Source organism: Xiphias gladius, chromosome 24, assembly GCF_016859285.1.
Source record: "Xiphias gladius isolate SHS-SW01 ecotype Sanya breed wild chromosome 24, ASM1685928v1, whole genome shotgun sequence".
NCBI classification, from domain to species: domain Eukaryota; kingdom Metazoa; phylum Chordata; class Actinopteri; order Istiophoriformes; family Xiphiidae; genus Xiphias; species Xiphias gladius.
In genome coordinates, this window is record NC_053423.1 from 19,060,265 (window position 1) to 19,082,585 (window position 22,321).

Consider the following 22,321-nt stretch of genomic DNA (forward strand, 5'->3'; position numbering starts at 1 on the left):
AATAAACTAAAATAAGGACTTTCACCCACAATCACACTGCATGGTTACTTGGTGGCTACTAAATGAATTCACCACAGCACACTCGTGAATACACTCTAGACCACTGAGATTTCTGACAGGGGAATCAGTGCCAGAACAACATTTTTGCTTTGTTTTTCACAATATTTTTTACCAGTCACAAAACAGCCAGGCACTCACAAAGCAGCCAGGCATACCCACACGAAATGACATCTAGCTTCAGAATAGCCAAAGTCCTCATTTCCTACAATGATAATAATGCGGCCACCTACTGTAGTGACTACTACCTCACCTACTAGAATCGAACTCCAAACTAAGCAATCTATCGGGGACAAAAGGAGTAATATTTGATTTCCATGTAAAACACCCCAAATTATTTTTCACCCCCTTGATTATTTTTAGGGAATTACAACATAAATCACCACCATCTCCTCTCGAATGAGGTGCTTGTGAGGTAATGCGTGCACGTAGAAGACGTGGTAGGAGGAAAGATTCAAGTGTAACGGAGGAGGGCGCCTTCCACAATGGAAGAAATGAGCAAGGGCAATCCTCATTTGTCAGTGGGAGCAGTATGTTCAACCAGGGATTCTATGACATTTAAAGCTTGTGCAATGTGGGAGTGTTGCAGTGACTGTACATCAAGGCCATACATCAAATATTTGATGTATGGCCTAGAGAGAGTTATAAAGGCAGCTCAGTTTCACAATAGTTTGCTGGTAACACTTTGCTTCTATGAGTCATCAGGACAGTCAGTCAGGGGACGCGTTATTGCTGGTAGGGTGGTTCAGTTTTGTTCTCGGTCACCTGACAGTTAAAGCCTGACTAATGTCAATTACTGCTATGCTGCTTTTGTTCAATCTGAATTCAGAACAACTATTAAACAGTGTTATGGAGTGTACAGCCATGCTAGCGGCAAAGTGAGTCTAGACAATGGTGCTTTGAGGTAAATGCTAACATCAGTATGCTGACATGCTCACAGTGACAATGCTAACACGCTGATGTTTAGCAGGTATGATATTTACCATGTTCACATCTTAGTTTAGCCTGTTAGCATGTTAATATTGGCTTATTAGTGCTACACAAAAAGTAGAGCTGATGGGATTTTCAATATTCAGTATTTGCTCATAAAGTAGTGGAGAAATTGTAGATGAAAAGGTTAAGAGATCACCAAAGGTATAAAAATCAATCCTGAGGGGAACAGGTCTGTACCAAATTTAATTGTGACCCAGTCAATAGCTTTCGGGACATTTCACCTAAAACCACAAATGACCTCACGTTGGCGCAAGAGGTAAAGTCAAGGGATCACGACAGTCAGTAGGCTTCATCCTCTGGGGACTGTGAATGTCTGTCTGAATGTCTGAATGTCTTTAAACTTATTAAAAAATCAATCCAGGGGACTTTTAGTTGTCAATATCATGCTTTCCCCTTAATATCTTATAGCATGTCCATCATAAAAAATCTTTTTAGGGAGTTCTTTGTAAGTGAGATCTTTGATATGAGTAGTATGAGTATCAAGTATTAGAAAGATAACAAACTTCATGATGTTTTGTATTACATACTGTAATGAAAAGTAGTTGTCAGTAATGTTGGTGTGTTGTGCTGTCAGTCCCAGGGCCAGTGTTTTCCTTTCACTGAGAATGAAAACGGAAACAATCCAGTCATGGAAGAAATGTGACAGCTCACTTTGTTTACGGCTGCTTGGCCGCTCATCACAAAATGAGTATGTCGTCCTTCTGAAGTGGAAACATGCCACACTCCAAAATATATGACACTTAGGGATAGGTTTTTACATTTTTACTTTCCTAGTGTCTAGGTGTCCCCATTCCTTCCAATTCTACTGGTTCTCCGATCCCCTGATGTTTTCCAGTTCTGCTGTGGTAAACAATAAACAGCTGAGCAGCAGATCTTTAGAGAGAAAAAGAGGATTATTTTCTGATAACGCATTGTTACTGTGGTACTGTAGTTGTTGTCCTTGGCAATAACCACACCCACTTTACCAGGAAGTAGATGACCTATGGGAAGTAGCCAGAGAAACATCACTTTATGGGGGGGTTTGTTGTTTACTCAGCTGGCCAGCTTAATTTTCCATCAGATCCCTTTAACCAGAAGGATTATCCCTACTTGCTGAACCTTAAATATGTAAGATTACATTATTGCATTTCATCACTAACATGCATGGACAACTGTTTTCCTCGAAGCATCTTTCTTTTGTGAGGCCTATTTTCTTAATGGGTACAGGTCATTGGGGGTTGGAAGTCTCTTTGTTTTCAGTTGGTGAGGGTGAAATCTTAAAGTCAGAGTTTTTCCCTGTTGTGCTTTTGCTATTACAAATCATTTGTCTTCACCTTTCTTTGAGATCTATTGTTCCACAGGAGGAAGGATTTTTTTGATTTTGTGTTTTTTTTCTACACCTCCTCGTAGCGCTTGAAAAATGTTTTTTTTAAGCGCTACGGTTGTTTTTCAATTCAAGTTTAGCAAACCTCTGTCTTTGTTCAAATAAATCTGAACTTGTTTGACCTGCTATGTCGCCTCAGGGGATACTATAAATTCACTGGAAGAAGCCTTGTTGTGGCAAAGATGATTAAATGACAGATAAGAATTGTTTCAAAGCTTATGGAAGCAATCGTTTTTGCATATGGGGGGAAATTCCTATATGGCATCTATAGGTCGAGGGGGTCAACATATATAATCCAGGTGTGATTTGAGACACAAAGGCATAATTTTAATCTTGATGTATAATCTTTGTCAATCCCTGTAAGTAGACAACTCCAGTGACCTAAGATGTGTTGTCACGTGTTTTTTTTTTTTAACCATGAGGTTTAAAAAAAAACAACTCAAATCTTCTTAGACTCCATCTTTTTTGAGATTGGTGTAAGGTGTTGGCAATTGTTTTCTCTTCCACTGCTGGGCATATTCACTATTTGCAAGTACTAGCAAAAGAAGAGAAGGGAGGGGTTCACGCTTCATTTCAGTAAAGGTTATACATTAACAAAACCTGGGTGTTCCTGTGTCTTTCTGCCTTTTTGCAAAGCAGTCCATCAATGACTCAAAGTTGCAATGAAAACTGACACTGCAAAACTAGAATAAGTTATACTATGATGCATTTAATACATTTACACGCTCATCTGAGCCCACGTGCAGTTCTGTATATACAGCTATAACTGCAGCAGAAATCAATACAGATTTAAAAGTAGAGCGAGGTGACTTCAATTGATCTTTTTTTTTTAAATATGTGAAACTGTTTCAGCCTTCTGCGTATCTGATTATCCTTATGAGGTTAACATGAAGTGAGAGCTCACACTTTCTCAGCAGCATCTGTAGCAGAAACCAGAGTTTCTCAGAGGCTGACTGTGACAGACCAAAATAACCCATTTAATTTTCACACCTCTTCTGCGTTGCATGTCATCACAGAAGAGGAAGGAGAAAGACGGCTTAGCCAGAGGCCTCAACAAACATCATCATCATCTGTGTTTTTACCATGCATACAGTCATTTTGATCTGTTACTGTTGTTTCGATCAATCACCCACATTAAACCCATAATCATTGGCCTCTGACTTACTAAAATAGAAGTAAACTTACATGTTATACTTTGACTTCCCACTTAGCTTTGCAGGACTTAAGCAATCCACGCTGCACTGTAAACTCAGTTTTATTGTATCTTTTCGTGACCCCTAATGAAGCAATGAGGAAGAGCATTGCTCATGCTAATGTTAATAAAAGAAGCTTTATGGTGTACTTGTATGAGCGAAGTGTCTAGTCAGTGTGACTACCATAAACATTTGCAGTATATTTTTTCTGGGAACTGACAAACATCACGCTGTTAGTGGCAACTCTTGTTCTGTGGCGCTTGCATTGTGACACAGTCTCTTCTTCTTTTTCAGAAAACATGAAAAGCCTTTTAGCTTTTGCCTTTAGTACATATCAAGAGAGATATTTGTGGTTGAAAACGGCTTAATTAGAGGATGTACGTATGTGAGATGTATCTCTAAACTGATGCTGTGATTCTCTCAGTTTAGACGGGAGTTTTCACACTCAGAGTGCATTGGTTAGTTGGAGCTGAGGGGGACTTGGAGGTATTTGCATACGATTTGCGACAGTTACTTCCCTCTGAAAACAAAATAATTTACAAAATTCCATTGTGCTTTACATGAGTGGGTGTATTGATTTTTATAACCCATCCATTTATTGGATAACAATAAATGCCCATCTTCTTTCAGTGAATGCACTTTCAGCACATAAAGTTCTCATTCGTGAAAACTGGTAGTGACTGACATATAAATATACATGACATTATGAGATTGCGAATACCGACGTGTCAGTGTGTAAGTAGCATTCAGATGTTGTTGCTGATCGAGGTGAAGAAGGTTTTAATTGCTTTATATACAGTAAAGTAGTTGGTCGAGTGGTTCCCAACCACAGGCAATTGTGAGATCCTCTGAAATAATCTGAGAAGTTTAGAGGGTAAATGTCTCTCTGAAGTAAAGGCCAACAACTCATTAAGATCTGAAATGTGACACTGTGTTTTTCATAAAGGGTTGCACGCCAAAAAGCTTGTAAACCACTGGTTCAATCTTTAACAGTACATTGTAGTTTATAAACGTATATGTTTTTTTTATTATAAAATCTTAATCCGCAAATAACACTTGTCAAATAAATGTAGTTGAGTGAGAAGTGTTATATTTCCCTGTGCCTTGCAGTCGAGTAGCATAATTTGGAAATTAGAGGAAAGTAAAGTACAAGTACCTTAAAATTATACTTAAATGCTTTTCTTGAGTAAATGTACTTTGTTGCTTTCCACAAATGCTATGCATGACACTCTGAAAATGTAGATCAGAAAAATGATAACAGAATCTGTCCGTTTGCCTCTAATTGCAGATGTAATCTTTATCTGCTGCAACAGCCTGCAAAAGCAACAAATGCCAACAGATGTTGGTTTATTAGCTGGTGTGTGGTGGCTAATTTGCAGTTTATAATGCTTCCATAATCTTTCGCTGCCACCCAATTATCAGAGGGTGTTTATCTCAATCCCCTACTTCCTGAACTAATGAGAGTCTACTAGCCTAAAACCCCAATTATTGCTAACTCTAGTCATCCCCTACAACACATGCAATTAATAATTAACAGGCCCAGATCACATGAGGCCCAACAAAAGTAGAGTGAGGGGGACATTGGGGGGCTACAGAAGGTATTGGGAGACTTAAGTGTGGTGTGATGGGGGGAATAAGAAACGGGTGATGTAAGGGTGTAGCAAAGTGTGCACGCTTTTGGCTTGTGGTCAACAGGTGGGTCCATGTACCGCCGCCCCCCTTCCCAATCTCACACACCACCAGCTAGAGAGAAAGACTTTAGCCAAGATCTGTCTGGCAGACAGAGAAGGGGATTTCAGCACCAAATCCAGCGGATCAATAAAAATGTCTGCTAATTAGGCTCGCCAGAAAAGGAGGGGCAACAGGATGAGAGTGAGACAGAGAGAGAAGGCAGAAAAGAAAAACATCACAGCAGCCAGCGCTGATTCAGAAGTCTAGACAGATAAGGAAAATCCCCAGACAGGCGTGCCTAATGTGGAAATCAGGTGAAGTACACTTGGTGATACCCCACCTTGCTCTTCGAGTTAATCCAATGTCGTCTTGCCGGGAATCAGGCACTCCCTTCTTCCCTCCCTCCATCACTCTCTTCCCTTGGGCGAGGCAACCTCCTATTCTACAGCGATCGGTTTCTCTGACCCCAATCCTTCCTGGTCCTCCTCCCACCTTTTCACGGCCTCCTCCTTTTCCCTGCCCCTCCTTCCTCCCTCCTCTGGACATCACCACTTTGACCTAAATCTCCTCTTTTAATCTTCTTCTTCTTCTCGTCTTTTGGATAACAATCAACCCCCTAATTGTCTTAATCTCACTGGTCTTTTATTGTCCCGGGGGCATCATGCATACTGCAGAACAAAAACATTAACCACAGACCAATACTTGGCATCAGGCCACAACTACTACTATGGTCTTTATCGATTATCACTAATTTAAGGTCGGGCTGCAGTGCTTATGGGTTTAATTAAAATAAAAGGAGGGTGGAGTATGTCAGTTTTAGAATACAGAAAACAAATCTTTTTCTTTGTGAAAGAAACATTTTGAAAAGATATTTTCGCTCAGTGACAGGGGCTGAGAGAATGTAAGCAAATGCTGATGAGAAATAAAAAAATGGAAAATTCATAAATCAAATCATAATGTTATCTTTCAGGTTTTTTTTCATAAAGACAAAAAATGTAAAAAAGGGATGAACGGCAGTACCACCTGGGATGGGGGATAAATTTCACAGCGGAATTGTGAAAAAATATCAACATTTTATGCGACTGCGGATTAAATCCAACTGGAAAGCAGCAGCACAAGCCAGCAATTGTAAACACCTTCTTCAAATCTCCCCCAAGCCTCTCTTTATGCTCTCTAAATAGAACAAATCTGTACATCGTCAATTTCCAAAATGAGAAGCTTATGGAATACCACTCTCGGTTATATTACAATACGGCTTTGGGCCCAGAGTCAGTGATATTAGCCTCAGAGCAGCGGTAAGCCCAGGATCAAGCTAAGGTTAGGAGGTGATTTGTGTATGATTTTGAAATGACAACCGGGACGATAATCAAAATATTCAGAACAATGACGGATTATCTGTTTCAGTCGCTTCACTCTGCACCATCTGTTGAGGAGCGGGGTTAGGGGCGAATAATGTTGTTCACTTGTGTGGGAATAGGTTTTTGTGTGTTTTTACATGTGTGGACATATTTTTTATTTTATTTTTTTACTTTTTCAATTTTCATTATCCAGATGTGTATATTTTTGGCTTTGCAGTTTCAAGATGTTGTACCTGCAACTTCTGAGTATGATATACACCCCGTTTTCTTCTACCTATTATATATTTTCTTCTCACTCTTCGCACATTTTTAATTTTTAATTTTTTTTGCTTTTCTCCCTCTGCTTTCCTCTAATATACACACCTTTATTCACACACTTTTTTCATCACCCCCTCTGTTCTCCTTCTTATAACATAAACAGCTCAGCCCCTCCCTCCTCCTCTCCTCTCCTCTCCTCTGTCCCTCTCTCTCAGTGGGTGAGTCTGGAGCTTCGTGGCAGTCAGATGACACTGTCTGACTCTGCTCTGCTGTAATCTGACATGGCTAATCTAATCTCTCTGTCTTCGCAGATTAGCAAACTACCTGGGTTTCTCCAGCCAATTAGGGCCCATCTGCACAGCACGCCATGCAGGCCAGACCAAAGCCAGCCTCCGTAGGGGCCAAGCCAGCCTGGTTTGGCCGCTGCATGGCTCAGCGACGGCTCAGGCTGTCTGGGCCCCACATATCTGCTGTAACAACCCATCTGCCCGTGGCTTGGCCTGGTCCACTTTCGTCCCCAACAGCCCAAAAGATTAGGGATCCTCCGCAGACTTTACGGCCAATTAAAGTACATGTTGCCATACAGTTGTTAGCTAATTGCCAAGGCCATGATTCATCATTCCGCAAAGTCGGATCTTTTTACAATTATCGCTTCCTCAATTCAGAGAAGGTTTCTTTTCCCACAATGTAAGACAATATGAAATTTGTTAATTTGCAGATTTTTTTAGCAACTTGTGTGTGTTAGATGCAGCGCAGAGAAGACAGTATAGCAAGAAGGGGTACATAAACAGGCCCAAAAGGTCAGAAATAATTAAAAACCTTCAATCATACATCAGTGATTTCATCAGAATTTAATTTCACATGAATTAGGTGTGGCTATTGCCGGTGTTGCAACCATACTCAATATGTTTTACTGTCGGCATTTAAAACAACTCTGTCAGATGGTGACTTATCCACCCTGTATCATGAATCCTCTTGTTTTCTATGACAAAGACTGAAGCCGCTCAGGCTTCTTTTGTGTCAATAAAGTATGAGTAATGCGATCTAACATTTGCTAATATTTTTTTTTTAACTTTGAATAGAAAAAGAACTTATAATAGAAATTGTATCAGCTTTCTTTGTATCTTTTCATTGTATCTCGTGTCTGTGAAGTCACTATGTATATATACAAACACTGAGACAGAGAGGTAAATACACTGAAACAAGGTCAGAGGCCTTCTAACAGCTTATTTTCTCATCAAGCCAGTCTCACTTAATCACCTTAGCTAAATTAGTTTGAAATTAGCCCTCTTTCTAACTCCCTGCCCTCCATCTTTCCCCTCCTTTCCTCCCCCTTTTCTCCCCAGTCGTTTTCACAGCTTTGTGGATTAGACAGATTACACGTCTGAAACTCTGTTTTTGTTCTTTCTCTCTCTCTCTCTCTCTCTCCCCTCTCTCTCTCTCTGTCTCAGTCCCAGTCCTTCCATCTTGGGGGGGGGGGGGTGTTAATCCAGGGTGTACAATGTCTCCACATGTTGTTCTAAACCTGTTACAGCTGAATTCATAACACAACAAATAGATCCAGTCAAAGTGATGGAATGACATGAGTTTACGGACCTTATTGTGATGCAAATTACCTCTAGATTGACTGGAACGGCACCCTGTCTTTTTACGGAAAAGGGAGCACGACTGCTGTATGTAAACACAGAACCTTGCTGCTCTACGCTGCGGTGTCAGAAGCTGTGTCAGAATCATATCTGTGGAACTGGTTTTTGTTTTCAATGAAATGAAAATGCCTTCATTTACAAACAGCTCGCTTCTTTGGTTTGGGGCTGAAAATTGTAGATTTTAACCTAACACAGGAACATAATCTACTTTTGGTCTTGGTGGTGTATCTTGTGTATAGCTGCCAATAACACAAGTCCGGTGTTGTTGCTGACACATGCGGGGCCTTAGTTTTGTTGTCAGGTGACTGCACTATTGGTAGTAATTTACTTGCTGTCGGAAATGCTACCTCCCAAAGATAAAAACTGAAAGTAGAAAAGATAGAGAGATGAATAATACGTCTGTCAGCTTATTATTTTTAATGACTTTAAATAAAAAAAAAAAAAGACAGTACAACTGAGTTCACTCTAGCAAAGGAATAATAAAAAAAACACCTTTTGTGAAAGCTTTAGAACTGATTCACTGATTGATCAATCAACTGAAAAATGATTAAGTGTTTTGATAATCGATTAATCATTTAGGTCTAACGTCAGGAAAAACTGCAAAACATTTGCAAATGTGAGGATTTATCACCTTTTTCTGTTTTACATTATTGTTAACTAAGGATCTTTGTGTTTTGGACTCACGGTTGGACAAGCAGTTTGAAGAACTGGAGGACTGTGATTCTTGTTTTCTGACATCTCATAGGATAAGTGATTCATCTGTTAATCATAAATAATAATTAAAGGATTATCCAATAATAGTTAGTTGCAGGCACGATTTTATCAACGCACTCTGATCCCAACGGGCTGAGCAGCACTGGGCTGGATTTGAGTCCGTTCTGCATCGCGGGCTTCCCCCCTGTTACGTTCGCGAATTGCTGTTTAGGTGAAGGTCACAAATAATACGGACGCTCGCGTCTGCTGACGCGTACTTTTCTCGGTGTCAGATGTTTTCAATTGCGCAAGAAAAAAAAGGTGTAGTTTACGAACGCGCGCGGTCGCACGTATTACGGCCGTATGGCATCAGTCAGCCAGGATGCCACATCATTTCCTGCGTGAAAAGCAAACCCAGGCTTTTCCCGAACTTTAACTTCGGACGAGTAAAAAAAAAAAAATGCTTTCACTTTCACTTCAATGCAGCGTTGATTCATGGGAGGCGCAGCGGTTGCGACGATTAAAGAAAAAAAAAAAAAAAGAAAAGAAAAAGAGAGAAAAAAAAAACAAGAGCAGTGACAGAGAGACGACTCAGGGGGACAGAGGAAGGCTTTATTTAAAAAACCCTGCCATGGCGTTTAAGTACCCGGCTGCCCGAAGAGACGAGAGTAAGGTCAGTGCCAAAGACCTGCCGTGTGCTGTTTGTCTCTGTTGGTCGGTGAAAAGTCTCCTGTGCGAGCACACGAGCAGGAAAAAGCGAGAGCTGGAAGGGGGGTGGGGGGGTAGAGCGGCAAATGGCGACCGAGTGAAGAAACAAAAACAAAACAAACTCCAAGACTGACAACTGGAAAGAAAAAGCCATTTCACTTTTAGTAGCCGGGCGAAGAAGTAGCGAGTTGAACACGCTTCGCGCCTGCAGCCACTCGACGCGCAGTCCAGGCGAAGTCAAACCAGCTCCCCACGAGACAGCGTCGCGGTGAATCAGCATGTGCGTAACGCTCGTCTGTCACGCCGAGACTTTTCCGTTTTTGATTCCCGCTTCACTGAGCCGCATCGCGCAGTTGAGCGTTATTTTTACGTTTCTCTCTGACCACTGCGCCTCTAAAAGAAAAAAAGCAAAACAGTTCCCCTCAGTTTGGCGTGTGCAGGGCCTTAGCCGGGATTCTCAATAATACCGAGTCCTCATGAGCCCCGACACAAGCCTGACCCCGAAGAAATGACCGAACAGGCACCAAAAGAATTTTATTCATCTGTTCAGCTCATAATTTATGTTCTGTGCAGATTTCACGCCCGATGCATGATGGTTTAAACGCAGTTCCAAAAGCCTTCACCTCACGCCCACAGATATTATTCTAGTGGAGAAACCGATACATTTTACAGAGATGAAATGATTCGTTGACTAATTGTGGTTGATTGACATCCTCAATAAGACAATAATTCTTTCAGTCCTACTTTTTGCTCTTATTTAATGCAGCTCGGCTGCAGCTAAGGATGAATTTAATTACTGGTTAATCTGCCATTCATTTTCTCTAATCCATAAAATGCCTGGCTGTAGTAGAAAAATGTCCATCACAATTTTGCAAAGCCCAGGCTGGCTTTTTTAAATTGATTTTGTCATATTAATAGTCTAAAACCCAAAGATATTTAGTTTACTACAACAGAAAAGTAAGAAAACCAGAAAAAGTTCACATATGGCAGGATGCAACCAGGGTATATTTGGCATGTTTGCTTAAAAATGACAAGTAAACAACTATTAAAAGTGTTGCCAGTTAATTTTCTTTCAGTCAACTTATCAGTTAATTGACTAGTAAATTCCACTCTAATAAATGAATGATTTTTAATCCTCTTGGCCTAAAACAGTAAATGTATCAGAATGGGCCTTCAGACTCCGCCATATGTCACTTCTGTGCTATTGTAGAATGCAAACTCCTCTAGAGGTTATTATTAGACGCAAATTCCCAGAAAAAAGGACAAAGGACATGACCTGGGTGTCCTCAGTTGTAGCTATTGCCCTGGGTGTATGTTTCCAGTATGTTTCCAGTATGCCCTTTTGCCGTAGCACAGAGTTGTGTCGTGTCTGCAACTGACACGCCGGTATCACCGTTTTAATTAGTGCGCTCTCAGAATACAACAGAGCCAAATAGGCTTTGCCAGAATTGCTGCAACATTTGCAGGCACTACATAAAAGTTCTTAAATGTAAATTTGAGTCTAATTATACTTTTTCTTTAGCTTAGTTCAATTTAGATACTTGCAGGTATTTACAGTTACAGACTAATTTGTAGAGCATGGGATGGAACAAATAAACCTTTTGAGTGTTTTTTTTTTCCATTTAATTTAAAATCTTTACAGAGAAGAGGAAGAAGAAATAAAAGCTAAATCTTATATTTGGACATTTTTTAACCTTAGAAAAGATGATCTGAAGCCCAGCAAGTGCCTCCCGTGCTGAGCTCGCGGGGCGTCCCGCTCTGGCCTGACGGTGAGGTATTAATGAACACACGAGTACAAAGACAAACTTGGCCCCGGCACAATGCACTGTTGTCTCGACCTCATTTCTGAGTGGGCGGCTTAAATGACACTGAAAGCAGACAAAATCATCTCTTTAGTACTTGAGTATGGACACACACAAACACGTGTATACAGTGTCGGCTGACTCAGCAATTGTGGCCCCGAGGTGTGATGTGCTGCCAGAAATGCATGGGCTTCTACTTAGCTTTGTGATTTGGTGAAAATCAAGTCAGTCCTTCTGATAAACACCCTCTCCAAACTATTACAGAAAGAGTATGAAGTTACAACATTAACAGCTAAGAGGAGGAGACACCTTCCCCAGAAAAGACTTTTCTTTTTTTAGAGATCTTGGGCTAGGTTGGGAATACATGCGTGTAAAGCTTTTGATACATTCTACGTGATACCAGATAGTAAAAATAAAGTCCTTCAAAGGTGAAACAAAGATTTTCTAGGTAAGGGTTGGTTTCGGGGCATCCTTCCGCAGAGTTGGAAACACTCCAACAGTTGTTTTGCAGTGTGACAGTTTAGAACATGTAGGTCTAGGGTTGGGTGAATGCCCAATCCCCCTTCAGAGTCTCTAAAAATGAACATGTCAGACAGTCTCCACTTGTGTAACGAACCTGTGCAAACCCACTTTTTCACTCTGATTGTATGTTCTTTAATTGATCCTAAGCCAGGTTCAAATCCTCAGGACAGATAATGCAATGCTTTGTCAAGACATTTGATACAGCTCCAAAGGCATAAACCGAACGAGCATATGTCATTCCCCAGTAGAGAAATTTGCATCTTTCACCCCAAGGTACAGTGATTTGGGCAGCTGCCAGCTGCGCCTCAGTGTCAAAACGGAAAACGCCGCAGGGCTTGTTTCTTGGAAATGGATTGGGCCATTGATGCACAATGGTTGATGTTTCAAAAACAACCTACCTGAACAACATAAGCTGCATCGCTGACAAACAAAAAGTTGACAATCCAAATATTAATGCCGCAGTTTGACGTGTGTCAAGTGTGGAAGCTCGTTAGTTACAGAGAAACTGTTTTTAGCACGAACCATGGCATTGCACAAAAAAATCCTTTCTGTCAAGAAAAGCCAAAGGTTGAACTCATTTGTTAATTGTGTGTGTATGTTTGTGTGTTTGTTCCTGTTTAACCTGTATATCTTTTCAACAGGTGGATGATTACCACGGAACTAAGATCTGTGATCCCTACACATGGCTGGAAGACCCCGATAGTGCGGAAACAATGGTATGCAACGATCCCCTGCGGGAAACTGAAGCTGTGTCTTCACCGAAACGCTCTACATTTCATCCCTTCCTCACTCTCCCTTTGTATGTCAGGCCTTTGTTGAGGAGCAGAACAAAGTAACCATGCCGTACCTGGAGCAGTGTGCTGTCCGGGCTCAGTTCCACCAGCGCCTCACTGAGCTCTATGACTACCCCAAATACAGCTGCCCTTACAAGCGAGGAAAGAGGTACTAGTTGAAATTTAAAGGGCAGGCACTGAACAGACTGAAAAACAGCTACACTTATATAAGGAACTAACTTGAACTGCACTTCTGAAATCACAAAAACAAATGCTTGCAGTGACTTTATTTCCTGTTTTATTTTCAGGTATTTTTACTTTCACAACAAAGGCCTCCAGAACCAGGATGTGCTGTATGTGCAGGACTCTCTGGATACACCTGCCACCGTCTTCTTTGACCCGAATACACTCTCTGAAGATGGCACTGTGGCACTGAAGAGTGAGCCAAACTGCAGAGCACTTCTTATTGTGCGCAAACACACATATACACAGATAAATGTGTATATGTGTGCTGGCTGACTTCCTTCTTCCTTTTGTCCCTCTCTCCATCCAGTGGGCCGTTTATCGGAGGAGTGCGAGTATTTTGCTTATGGTTTGAGTAGCAGCGGCTCGGACTGGGTAACAGTGCGTTTCATGAAGGCGGATGACCTCACCCCACTGCCTGATGTACTGGAGAGGGTTAAATTCAGCTGTCTGGCCTGGACTCACGATGCGAAGGGCATCTTTTACAACTGCTACCCACGCCAGGAAGGCAAAACAGACGGTTAGGAAGAGACGCCGGGCACACCAATACAGCAATTCACCGTGCAAAGACTATTACGAATGTATTCAACACTTAACCCCCTTTTTATTTCACTAAAGGCACAGAAACCACCTGCAACATCAATCAGAAGCTCTACTACCATGTCATTGGCACCAAACAGTCAGAAGACATTCTGGTTGCAGAGTTCTCTGACCACCCAAAGTGGCACAGTTCAGTAACCGTAAGTCTATACTAGTCTTGAATCACGTATTATAATCGAGACCACAGTGAGTGCTCCTTCTAGTGAAGCTGTCATCGACACACATTTTTTATGTCTCTCATTTCTTTGGTATTTTAAAAGAATTGCTGAACTGGCTGGTCGGAGCTTTGCTGTAGGAACTGTTTAAAAGTTGTTATAGCAAAAACTACGTTCACATAATCGCATGTCTTTCTCTCTCCCTCTGCTTTTTCTTTCTTTCCTTTCTACCTATTTTCATTCCTTCCCTTTTCCAGATATCGGACGATGGCAGATATGCCGTGTTGTCCATCACTGAAGGCTGTGAGCCTGTCAACCAGCTGTGGTACTGTGACCTTCAGCAGCTCCCCAATGGCATCACGGGTCTGTATTTTTGTGTCCTCCTTAAAATGCGCGCTGTGTTCTTAAGCAACTCGTAAACACAACTCGAAACAGTTCCCACTTTTTTTTTTTTGAGAAGTAGGATCACAAGTACAGAATGAAACTTCAGGCCTGCTTTGACTCACAGCTCCCGGCTGACAGCTCAGTTAAAATGATGTAACAACACAAGCTTCAAACTAGAATATCGAAGCGTAAATCCACACGCATGGAAACCCAAAGTGTTCACAATTTGCCAATTTGGTGGTTAACAACTGCTTGGCTTGTGTGTACAAATAAAATTAAAAAATACCTCTACACAATGACGCATTTCATGAGAAGGAAATGTCTCCGTGGAAAGATTACATTTCTCTTTATTTTGAAGGGGTTTCTTCTGCAAATCATTATTATCTTTATTATTGACTAATCTGCCTATATCTTTTTATCAACGTATGCAGTTTATGCGTGTGGGCAGCTTTAACATTTGAAAAATGGTAGAAATGTGTTTGATTCCCCCCGTGTCAAAAATAGATTCAGTGAAAGCCACATAGCTTTACTACAGTTCAAATTTTCAAGTGGCAAGAGATAATATCTCTGCAGCTCAATAACACCATATAACTGTGCTCTATCGCGGGAAACGGCCTTGATAGGAATGCCAGTGACTCAACGGTTACTTCACCAGATGTGAAGATTTCCAAATTCTCTCCGTGGACTGTTCTCTGGTGGGAAAAAAATCTCTCTCCCACAAACAGCAAAAGCGCGAGAGTATAGCGAAAAACGTGTTATTGGTTTTTACATATAATGTCGCACAGTCAAAAGTCATAAATAAATGGAACCCCAGATGATCAATGTCAGATATAAAAATCACACAACGCCTCTTTTATAATTGATTTTTTTTTTTTTTAATTTTATTCATCTTCTCCTCCAGGGCTGCTACCATGGGTCAAACTTGTGGACAACTTTGACGCCCAGTACTCTTATGTCACCAATGAGGGAATGGTATTCACCTTCCGCTCCAACTTGGATGCTCCTCGATACTGCCTCATCAACATAGACATCCAGAAACCAGACAGGCAGCACTGGACTACCCTATTACCGGAGCACAACAAGGACGTCCTGGGTGAGACTGAATGGAAATTTCAATAGAATAAACAGTCGAAGACAAATTCAGCTATGTAGTCCACTTATATAATAGCGCACTACAGAAGAAATGCAACAATGTCTGAGAGTTAGTAGAGCAATTATGCTGTCGATTAGTAAAACAGACCTTTGCTGGCATGACAGCTGTGGGCTTGTGCTGGTGTGTGGTGAAACTCCACCAAGATTTAGAAATACGGGCTTATACGTGGAATCATAGTTCCACAATTCAGCCCCTTGAAATCTTGTAAAAAATGCTTTTTTGCTGAATTTCTGCCCTTGTGTTTTTAAGCTAGTCCGACCACATTAACTGGGAAGTTCTGTGTCTGCGGTCGAAGACCTTCGTCAGAGGGAACTCTGCTCAGAAAGTGAAATTTGGTCCATAAGCACTTTGTCTTAACTTTTTTTTTTTTTTTTGTTATGAGTCATTCAGTTGATGGTAACTGTCCATAGAGATCAATGAAACACACAGCAGTGAATATCCACATTTCCGCTGAGAAGTGTGTACAGACACACACACACACACACACACACACACACACACACACACACACACACTTAAAATTGTCATTATGTCTGGATAGAACTACATCATAGTGTGTTATAAATAATTTATTAAATGTTTATATAGTGCTTATAGATGTTAAATAGGTGAACTTAAAGTAATGTGTTACCACGTGATTATAGTATCATTTATATTGCTTTATTCCTTAAGGTTAATGTCATGCGAAGGTATCATATTTTGTGCTTTTTTTTAATTCATGTTTTTGAGTCAAGCAATAGTCCTGCATTTAAGCATATTACACTGACAGCGTTTTAGTCTGCCCCCTGCTGGTTGTTGATGAGATCAGGTTACGGTAGAAGGATTCACACCTGCATTAACTCTGTGCCGTATATGTACAGTAACTTCTACATTAACCGACCTCATCACTAACTAACTAACTAAAGGCATGTGCAGTCCCTAGCAGTTATATTTGGCTTCGTCCCTGGATAATGAAATGACTTCTTGTTATCAAGAAAAGTGAGGAAAATTAGAGAGGAACATGATATTGGTAGTGCATACTATATACATATATATATCTGTACAAAACAGAAAAGGAAGGGAGACAAGAAGAATACAGTCTCTCTTGGATACAGGGTTTTCAGTACAGAGTCCTGCTTACTTTTTACCACTTCCTCTTTGTATCCCTCTGCAGGCTTTGTCTCCTGCGTGAACCAGCACTACCTGCTGGTCAACTACGTCCATGACGTGAAGGACATCCTGCAGGTGTACGAGCTGTCCACAGGGCGGCTGGTCCGGGACCTGCCGCTGGACGTTGGCACAGTGGCCAGTGTGAGCTGCAAGAAGAAACACTCTGACTTCTTCTACAAGTTCACCTCCTTCACTACACCAGGTAATTCTGTCATTTAACACATTATGTCTAATTTCCTGATATTAGTAAAATTAATGCTATGACATATGAATGTAAAATACAATAAAAACGTTATTCCCATATAAAAAGGAACAACAAAAAAATTCCTATCAATGCATGCAAAGTCTCTTTAAAGTACAATAAATACTAGGGTTGCAGCTAATGATTACTTTTAATATTGATTAATGTGTTTTGATAAAGCTTTTTTTCCATCAAATGCTATAAAAATATTCAATATAATAAATATTCCATCCAACAGTCCAAAACCCAGATATATTCAGTTTACTATCTTAAATTATACAGACTAGTAGGAAATCCTCACATCTGAGAAACCTGAACCAGTGAATATCGTGCATTGTTGCTTGACAAATTATAAACAGTTGCCGCTTAATTTTCTGTTGATCGACTCATCGGTTACTTTTACTGATTTTAAAATTTACGTTAAATGTCAGAAAAAATGCGTTGAATGTTAGTTAAAAAGTTAACTCGTACTCAAGACCAAATACTGCATAAAATAGCCCTCTAATGCTGCAACTTCAAGTTCAGTCATTTGAAAGTGCAATTAGTCTGTCTTACGTCATGAAATTTTACTCAACCAGTGTGAACAATCAGTTATTGAAATATACCTGTTTCATTAGTTAAACATACAGTAGCCTCTAACCCGTGTGGCCTTTGTCCTTTGGTACCCAGGCATCATTTACCACTGTGATCTGAGCGAGTCCAACCCAGAGCCTAAAGTGTTCAGGGAGGTGGAGGTAAAAGGCATCAAGCAAGAGGACTATCAGACCAGCCAGGTATTGTCCTCCTGTTTTATCTTCTTCTATCTACTTGTTTTCTCGATTTCTGTCGAGCACATGTCTCCATGCTCACACCTCCCCGTTCCTCTGTCTTTGTACTGTTATCTTCCAGTTCGTTCGTGTCTCTGTTGTGCTGCCGTATCTAATTTTTGCATAATTCATATATATAGTGGGGATGTGATTGGCAATGGACAGAAAAGCTCACTGAGCCACAGCGGTGTGAGCGGAGCAAGGTACCACGTGGCGTGCGTGTGCGCAAAGCAAGCGCACGTACGCAAGCGCGCGCTCACACTCACACACAGTGAACCTCTGTTGGAAGAGCAGGCAGGGACGGTCAAGAGGTGTTTTGTAAAACATAAAAGATTTCACCTACCTCCTGTAATATATCTTCAGGTATTTTATCCCAGTAAAGATGGAACCAAGATCCCCATGTTCTTAGTTCACGCCAAGGGCCTGAAGAGAGATGGAAGTCATCCTGTTTTCCTTTATGGGTACGGAGGCTTTGAGGCTTCCATACAACCATACTACAAGTAAGTGCATCTAAACTGTACAAAACCTCTAAACCGCAGCAACTACTAACTTCTCAGAGAATTATTGACAGAGCCTAGCAGACACAAGTGACAGTTAATCAGTTAAGAAAAACTGTCGGAGATGTGGTGGTAACTGATCTTGCCCCTGAAACTCCAGAATAGTGGGAACAATGCAGACGGCAAATATATGATTTAACGGTGCTTTCAAACACAATGTATGTGTACACAATGCCCAATGAAAAAGAGCTGGCTATACTGTGTATACCTTTGCGATCTAAATATGAATGTCGGGTAGTGATGTGATTTTTTTTTTGATGCGATTTCTTCGTACATACGTTCTTTTATTTCTTGTCTCCGCCTGTTTTTGCCTCTGTCAGTGTTGCTTACCTGCTGTATGTGAGACACCTGGGAGGGATTCTGGCAGTGGCCAACATCAGAGGGGGCGGGGAGTACGGCCTCACCTGGCACAAAGGTACAAGCATAAGACCGCTAGAGACGGAAAGACAGAAAGGCACGAGTTACTGTAGAGGATGTCAGAGAGGTAGATAATGATATTTAGAAAACAGTGAGGTGAGTTTTCTGTTATTTCATTCTGGGTTGACACAACTTATGCCGTATCATGTGTTTGTAGCTGGTACTTTAGGGAACAAGCAGAATTGTTTCGATGACTTCCAGTGTGCAGCAGAGTATCTGATCCAGGAAGAGTACACCACAGCCAGCCGCATCGCTATCAACGGAGCCTCTAACGGAGGCCTGCTCGTGGGTAAGCACAAGATCAGCTGTGTGTGTGTGTGTGTGTTTTTGAGCAGTATGCATTTATTTATTTAGTAGGAAACCAAGTGATACAAACAGAGGAGGAGAGAGAGCAAGAGAAAGTGAAAGGGTTGGAAACTACTATACGACAGTCTGTTTACGTGTTACACTCAGGAGTGGAAATTTACAGCTGAAATCTGGTAATGGAGCTTTACCTCAACTTCTTCCCAATTTAACAGCTCAGTTTCATACTTCGATGCAATTTAACCCACGAGGCTACTAACAGTCCACATAGTTTACGTCCCCATGTTTTTGTAGTTTTTCAAAAAATCACCTCAACCTCAAAGCTAAGAGCACTGGTCTCTGTCATAAGTCCCAGCTGCACTGATCAGAGAGCTTTGTAATCTTTATAGTACATCTTTGTCACGATTGCTAATGTCAAATTATTCTAACAGCAGTTAGCTGCTTAGCTTCAATTAATTTAGCTATTAAACAGCGCATTAAACAGTGCTTAGTCATATCATTAACCAAGGACTGGCTGCCATATGGCATCGCAAAAACCCAAATAGTGTTTTCTTCCGTGTGTGAGTGGCCGTTGAGCAGTGATTGTGTTCTACAGTTGGAAATTAAGAGGATGTATATGTGTGTGTGTGTGTGTGTGTGTGTTTATACGCAAATTACATTTATAACAAAGCATTTGAAATACAAACACAGCGGCATGCGTCAACCAGCGTCCAGACCTGTATGGCTGTGCTGTGGCGGAGGTGGGGGTGATGGATATGCTGAAGTTCCACAAATTCACCATTGGCCACGCCTGGACCACTGACTACGGCTGTTCGGACGAGCCGGACCAGTTCAAGTGGCTCATCGAGTATGAAACACACACAATCACAACGCCTCACGAAAATGTGCTTTTGCATGAGAATTCAGTACAGTTGAGCGCAAACCCTCATCTCGCTCCTGGCCTGTCTGTCATCGCTTGATGGGTGGAAATGCATTACGATTGTTGGGCCAGTTCTAGTTCTGATCTGGGCATCTAGACTGATTCAGCACGGGCTGGTCGATTTTGAAATTTGAGGGATCAAATTAGACAGCATGTGAATTTAAACGATTATAATCATTTACGCTATGTTCAAGTCATTGCTGCTATTTTCATAAATAACACGTGCTGGGATTGTTTGATTTTTTACTTCCGGAATTGGGAGCGCTGAAACTTGTGGACGTGAAGGCCAGGACATATTTTAAACCGCTGTATGAAAACAGTAAGATAGCACAGGGTGCTGCGAGTGAGCATTATTTTATAATGTGGTCCACGAAGTTCCAGGGCAGAGCTACAGTTCCCCTGAAGTTCTCCCTCCTGTGTCATTCACTCACCTTCAGCTCTCTCTGATAAGTTAAACTAAATGAGAGAAGCAAACTATTTGCGATGGGTGTCTGTTTTCTATTTTGTTATAGTCACAGATGAGATTTTGTCTTCTGGCTGGGTTCCTGTCATAGTTGTCATCGTGTGTGTTGTCCTTAATATGTTCGCGGTTCAGTGTTTTCTTCTAAAGGACTAAATAAACCTGTGCATGTTGGTGTAAATAGTCATTATACGTCAGGTGTTTAGCTTTTCAGTAAAATCAAGGTCTGTTCGCAGCTTCCCACTCAAATGAGAGAAGCAAACTATTTGCGATGGGTGTCTGTTTTCTATTTTGTTATAGTCACAGATGAGATTTTGTCTTCTGGCTGGGTTCCTGTCATAGTTGTCATCGTGTGTGTTGTCCTTAATATGTTCGCGGTTCAGTGTTTTCTTCTAAAGGACTAAATAAACCTGTGCATGTTGGTGTAAATAGTCATTATACGTCAGGTGTTTAGCTTTTCAGTAAAATCAAGGTCTGTTCGCAGCTTCCCACTCAACAACATACGGAAAAAAAAAATCACAGCAGAGCAACCGAATCACACATTGAATTCACGAATCACTCCCACGTTCTCTCTCCTCTCTGGTGAGAGAGCTTTATCACATTTTTCCTTCCAACTGGTCTTTCTCACCCTCTCGCCAGGTATTCGCCTCTCCATAATCTGCCGCAGCCCCCTTACTCTGGCCCTCCCTACCCTGCTGTCCTGCTTCTGACGGCGGATCACGACGATCGCGTGGTGCCTCTGCACACCCTGAAGTACTGTGCCGCCTTGCAGCACGGGGTGGGCAGCAGCCCCGCGCAGCGACAGCCTTTGATGGTCAGGGTGGACACCCGCAGTGGGCACGGTGCAGGGAAGCCCACCGCCAAAGCCATCTTGGAGGACACTCACATCTTTTCCTTCGTTGCCGAGACCCTGGGGCTCAGCTGGAAGGAGTGAGGGGAACATGACAGGGAGAGGGAGGTAACCGCTATGCACAGTGAGGGAGGCTTTTAAAGAGATGATGATTACTTGTTGAACTTCTTTTTTATTTTTATTAAAACTATAGAAATAAGAACTAACGAGAGAGAAATGACGTGTTAAAAGTCGAGGAGAAGGGAAGAGTGAGATCAAAAGAGCGTTAACAGTTAACAGAGAGTTAAGAGTGAAAGAAAAAGGAGGTTTAAAAGAAGGAAAGTCATATAATAAATAATAACAAGTATAGTATGATAGAAAATTTGAGATAGAGCTGATCAAATTGCTTCTTTTGAAACAGCTCTTGACTGTAGCTCACTTTAACCAGTCAAATGCACTAAAATATGACATTGTTCGAATGCTTATTGTAGGACTGAAATTGCATTTGAACTTTGTAAAGTTTCAATAAAATCTATTTGTACTATGATTTCTGTTTATCATACGTATCGCAAATGTAAATAGTGCCTTCCGAAGTACATCTCACTAGATCCGAATTGTTCAGTATAGAGGTGTAAGGCTTAGTCAATCAAACGACTAGGTGTTCGACTGAAAATTAATCTGTAATTATTTTAATAATTCATTAAGCGTTTTAGTCATTTTTAAGCTAAAACAATCTTTGGCTCCAGCTTCTCACTTGTGAGGATTTGCAACTTTTCTGTTTCTTATGTGATAGCAAACTGACTGTGGGTTTTAAACAAAACAAAAACTTTTTTAGATATTTGATAATAATCACTGGTTGTATCGTATGTTCAGTACTAGTGGTGGAGGTAGTATTCCGATCCTTTATTTAGTAAAAGCAGCATCACAGAAGTGGAAAAAAATACTTTTATTTCACAAGCGAAGTTTAAAATTTCAGAAATATTATCAGCAAACTTTACCACTAGCCCCTTTCAAAATGTATGATTATATAGATTACTGTATATCGTTGGATTATCATTACTGGTGTAT

General features: G+C 41.1%; 1 protein-coding gene across 4 annotated transcripts; it reads left to right on the top strand.

Annotated features, from left to right (window-relative positions):
• The first annotated feature begins 9,767 nt into the window (after positions 1-9,767).
• LOC120786916 (prolyl endopeptidase-like) lies at positions 9,768-21,795 on the top strand. Of its 4 annotated transcripts, none has more exons than XM_040122703.1 (15): positions 9,768-9,905; positions 12,906-12,980; positions 13,073-13,206; positions 13,346-13,476; positions 13,591-13,800; positions 13,899-14,020; positions 14,293-14,398; positions 15,321-15,512; positions 16,726-16,923; positions 17,632-17,735; positions 18,132-18,268; positions 18,646-18,740; positions 18,900-19,031; positions 19,736-19,889; positions 21,061-21,795. In XM_040122703.1, the coding sequence occupies exons 1-15, from the start codon at positions 9,864-9,866 to the stop codon at positions 21,356-21,358; spliced, it is 2,130 nt and encodes a 709-aa protein (XP_039978637.1). In that variant the 5' UTR covers positions 9,768-9,863; the 3' UTR covers positions 21,359-21,795. The 4 variants fall into 4 exon arrangements, with proteins under 4 accessions (XP_039978637.1, XP_039978636.1, XP_039978638.1 ...); XM_040122702.1 differs by having other exon boundaries at positions 9,769-9,905; positions 19,736-19,892; positions 21,064-21,795; XM_040122704.1 differs by having other exon boundaries at positions 9,769-9,905; positions 19,753-19,892; positions 21,064-21,173.
• Positions 21,796-22,321: the final 526 nt, after the last annotated feature.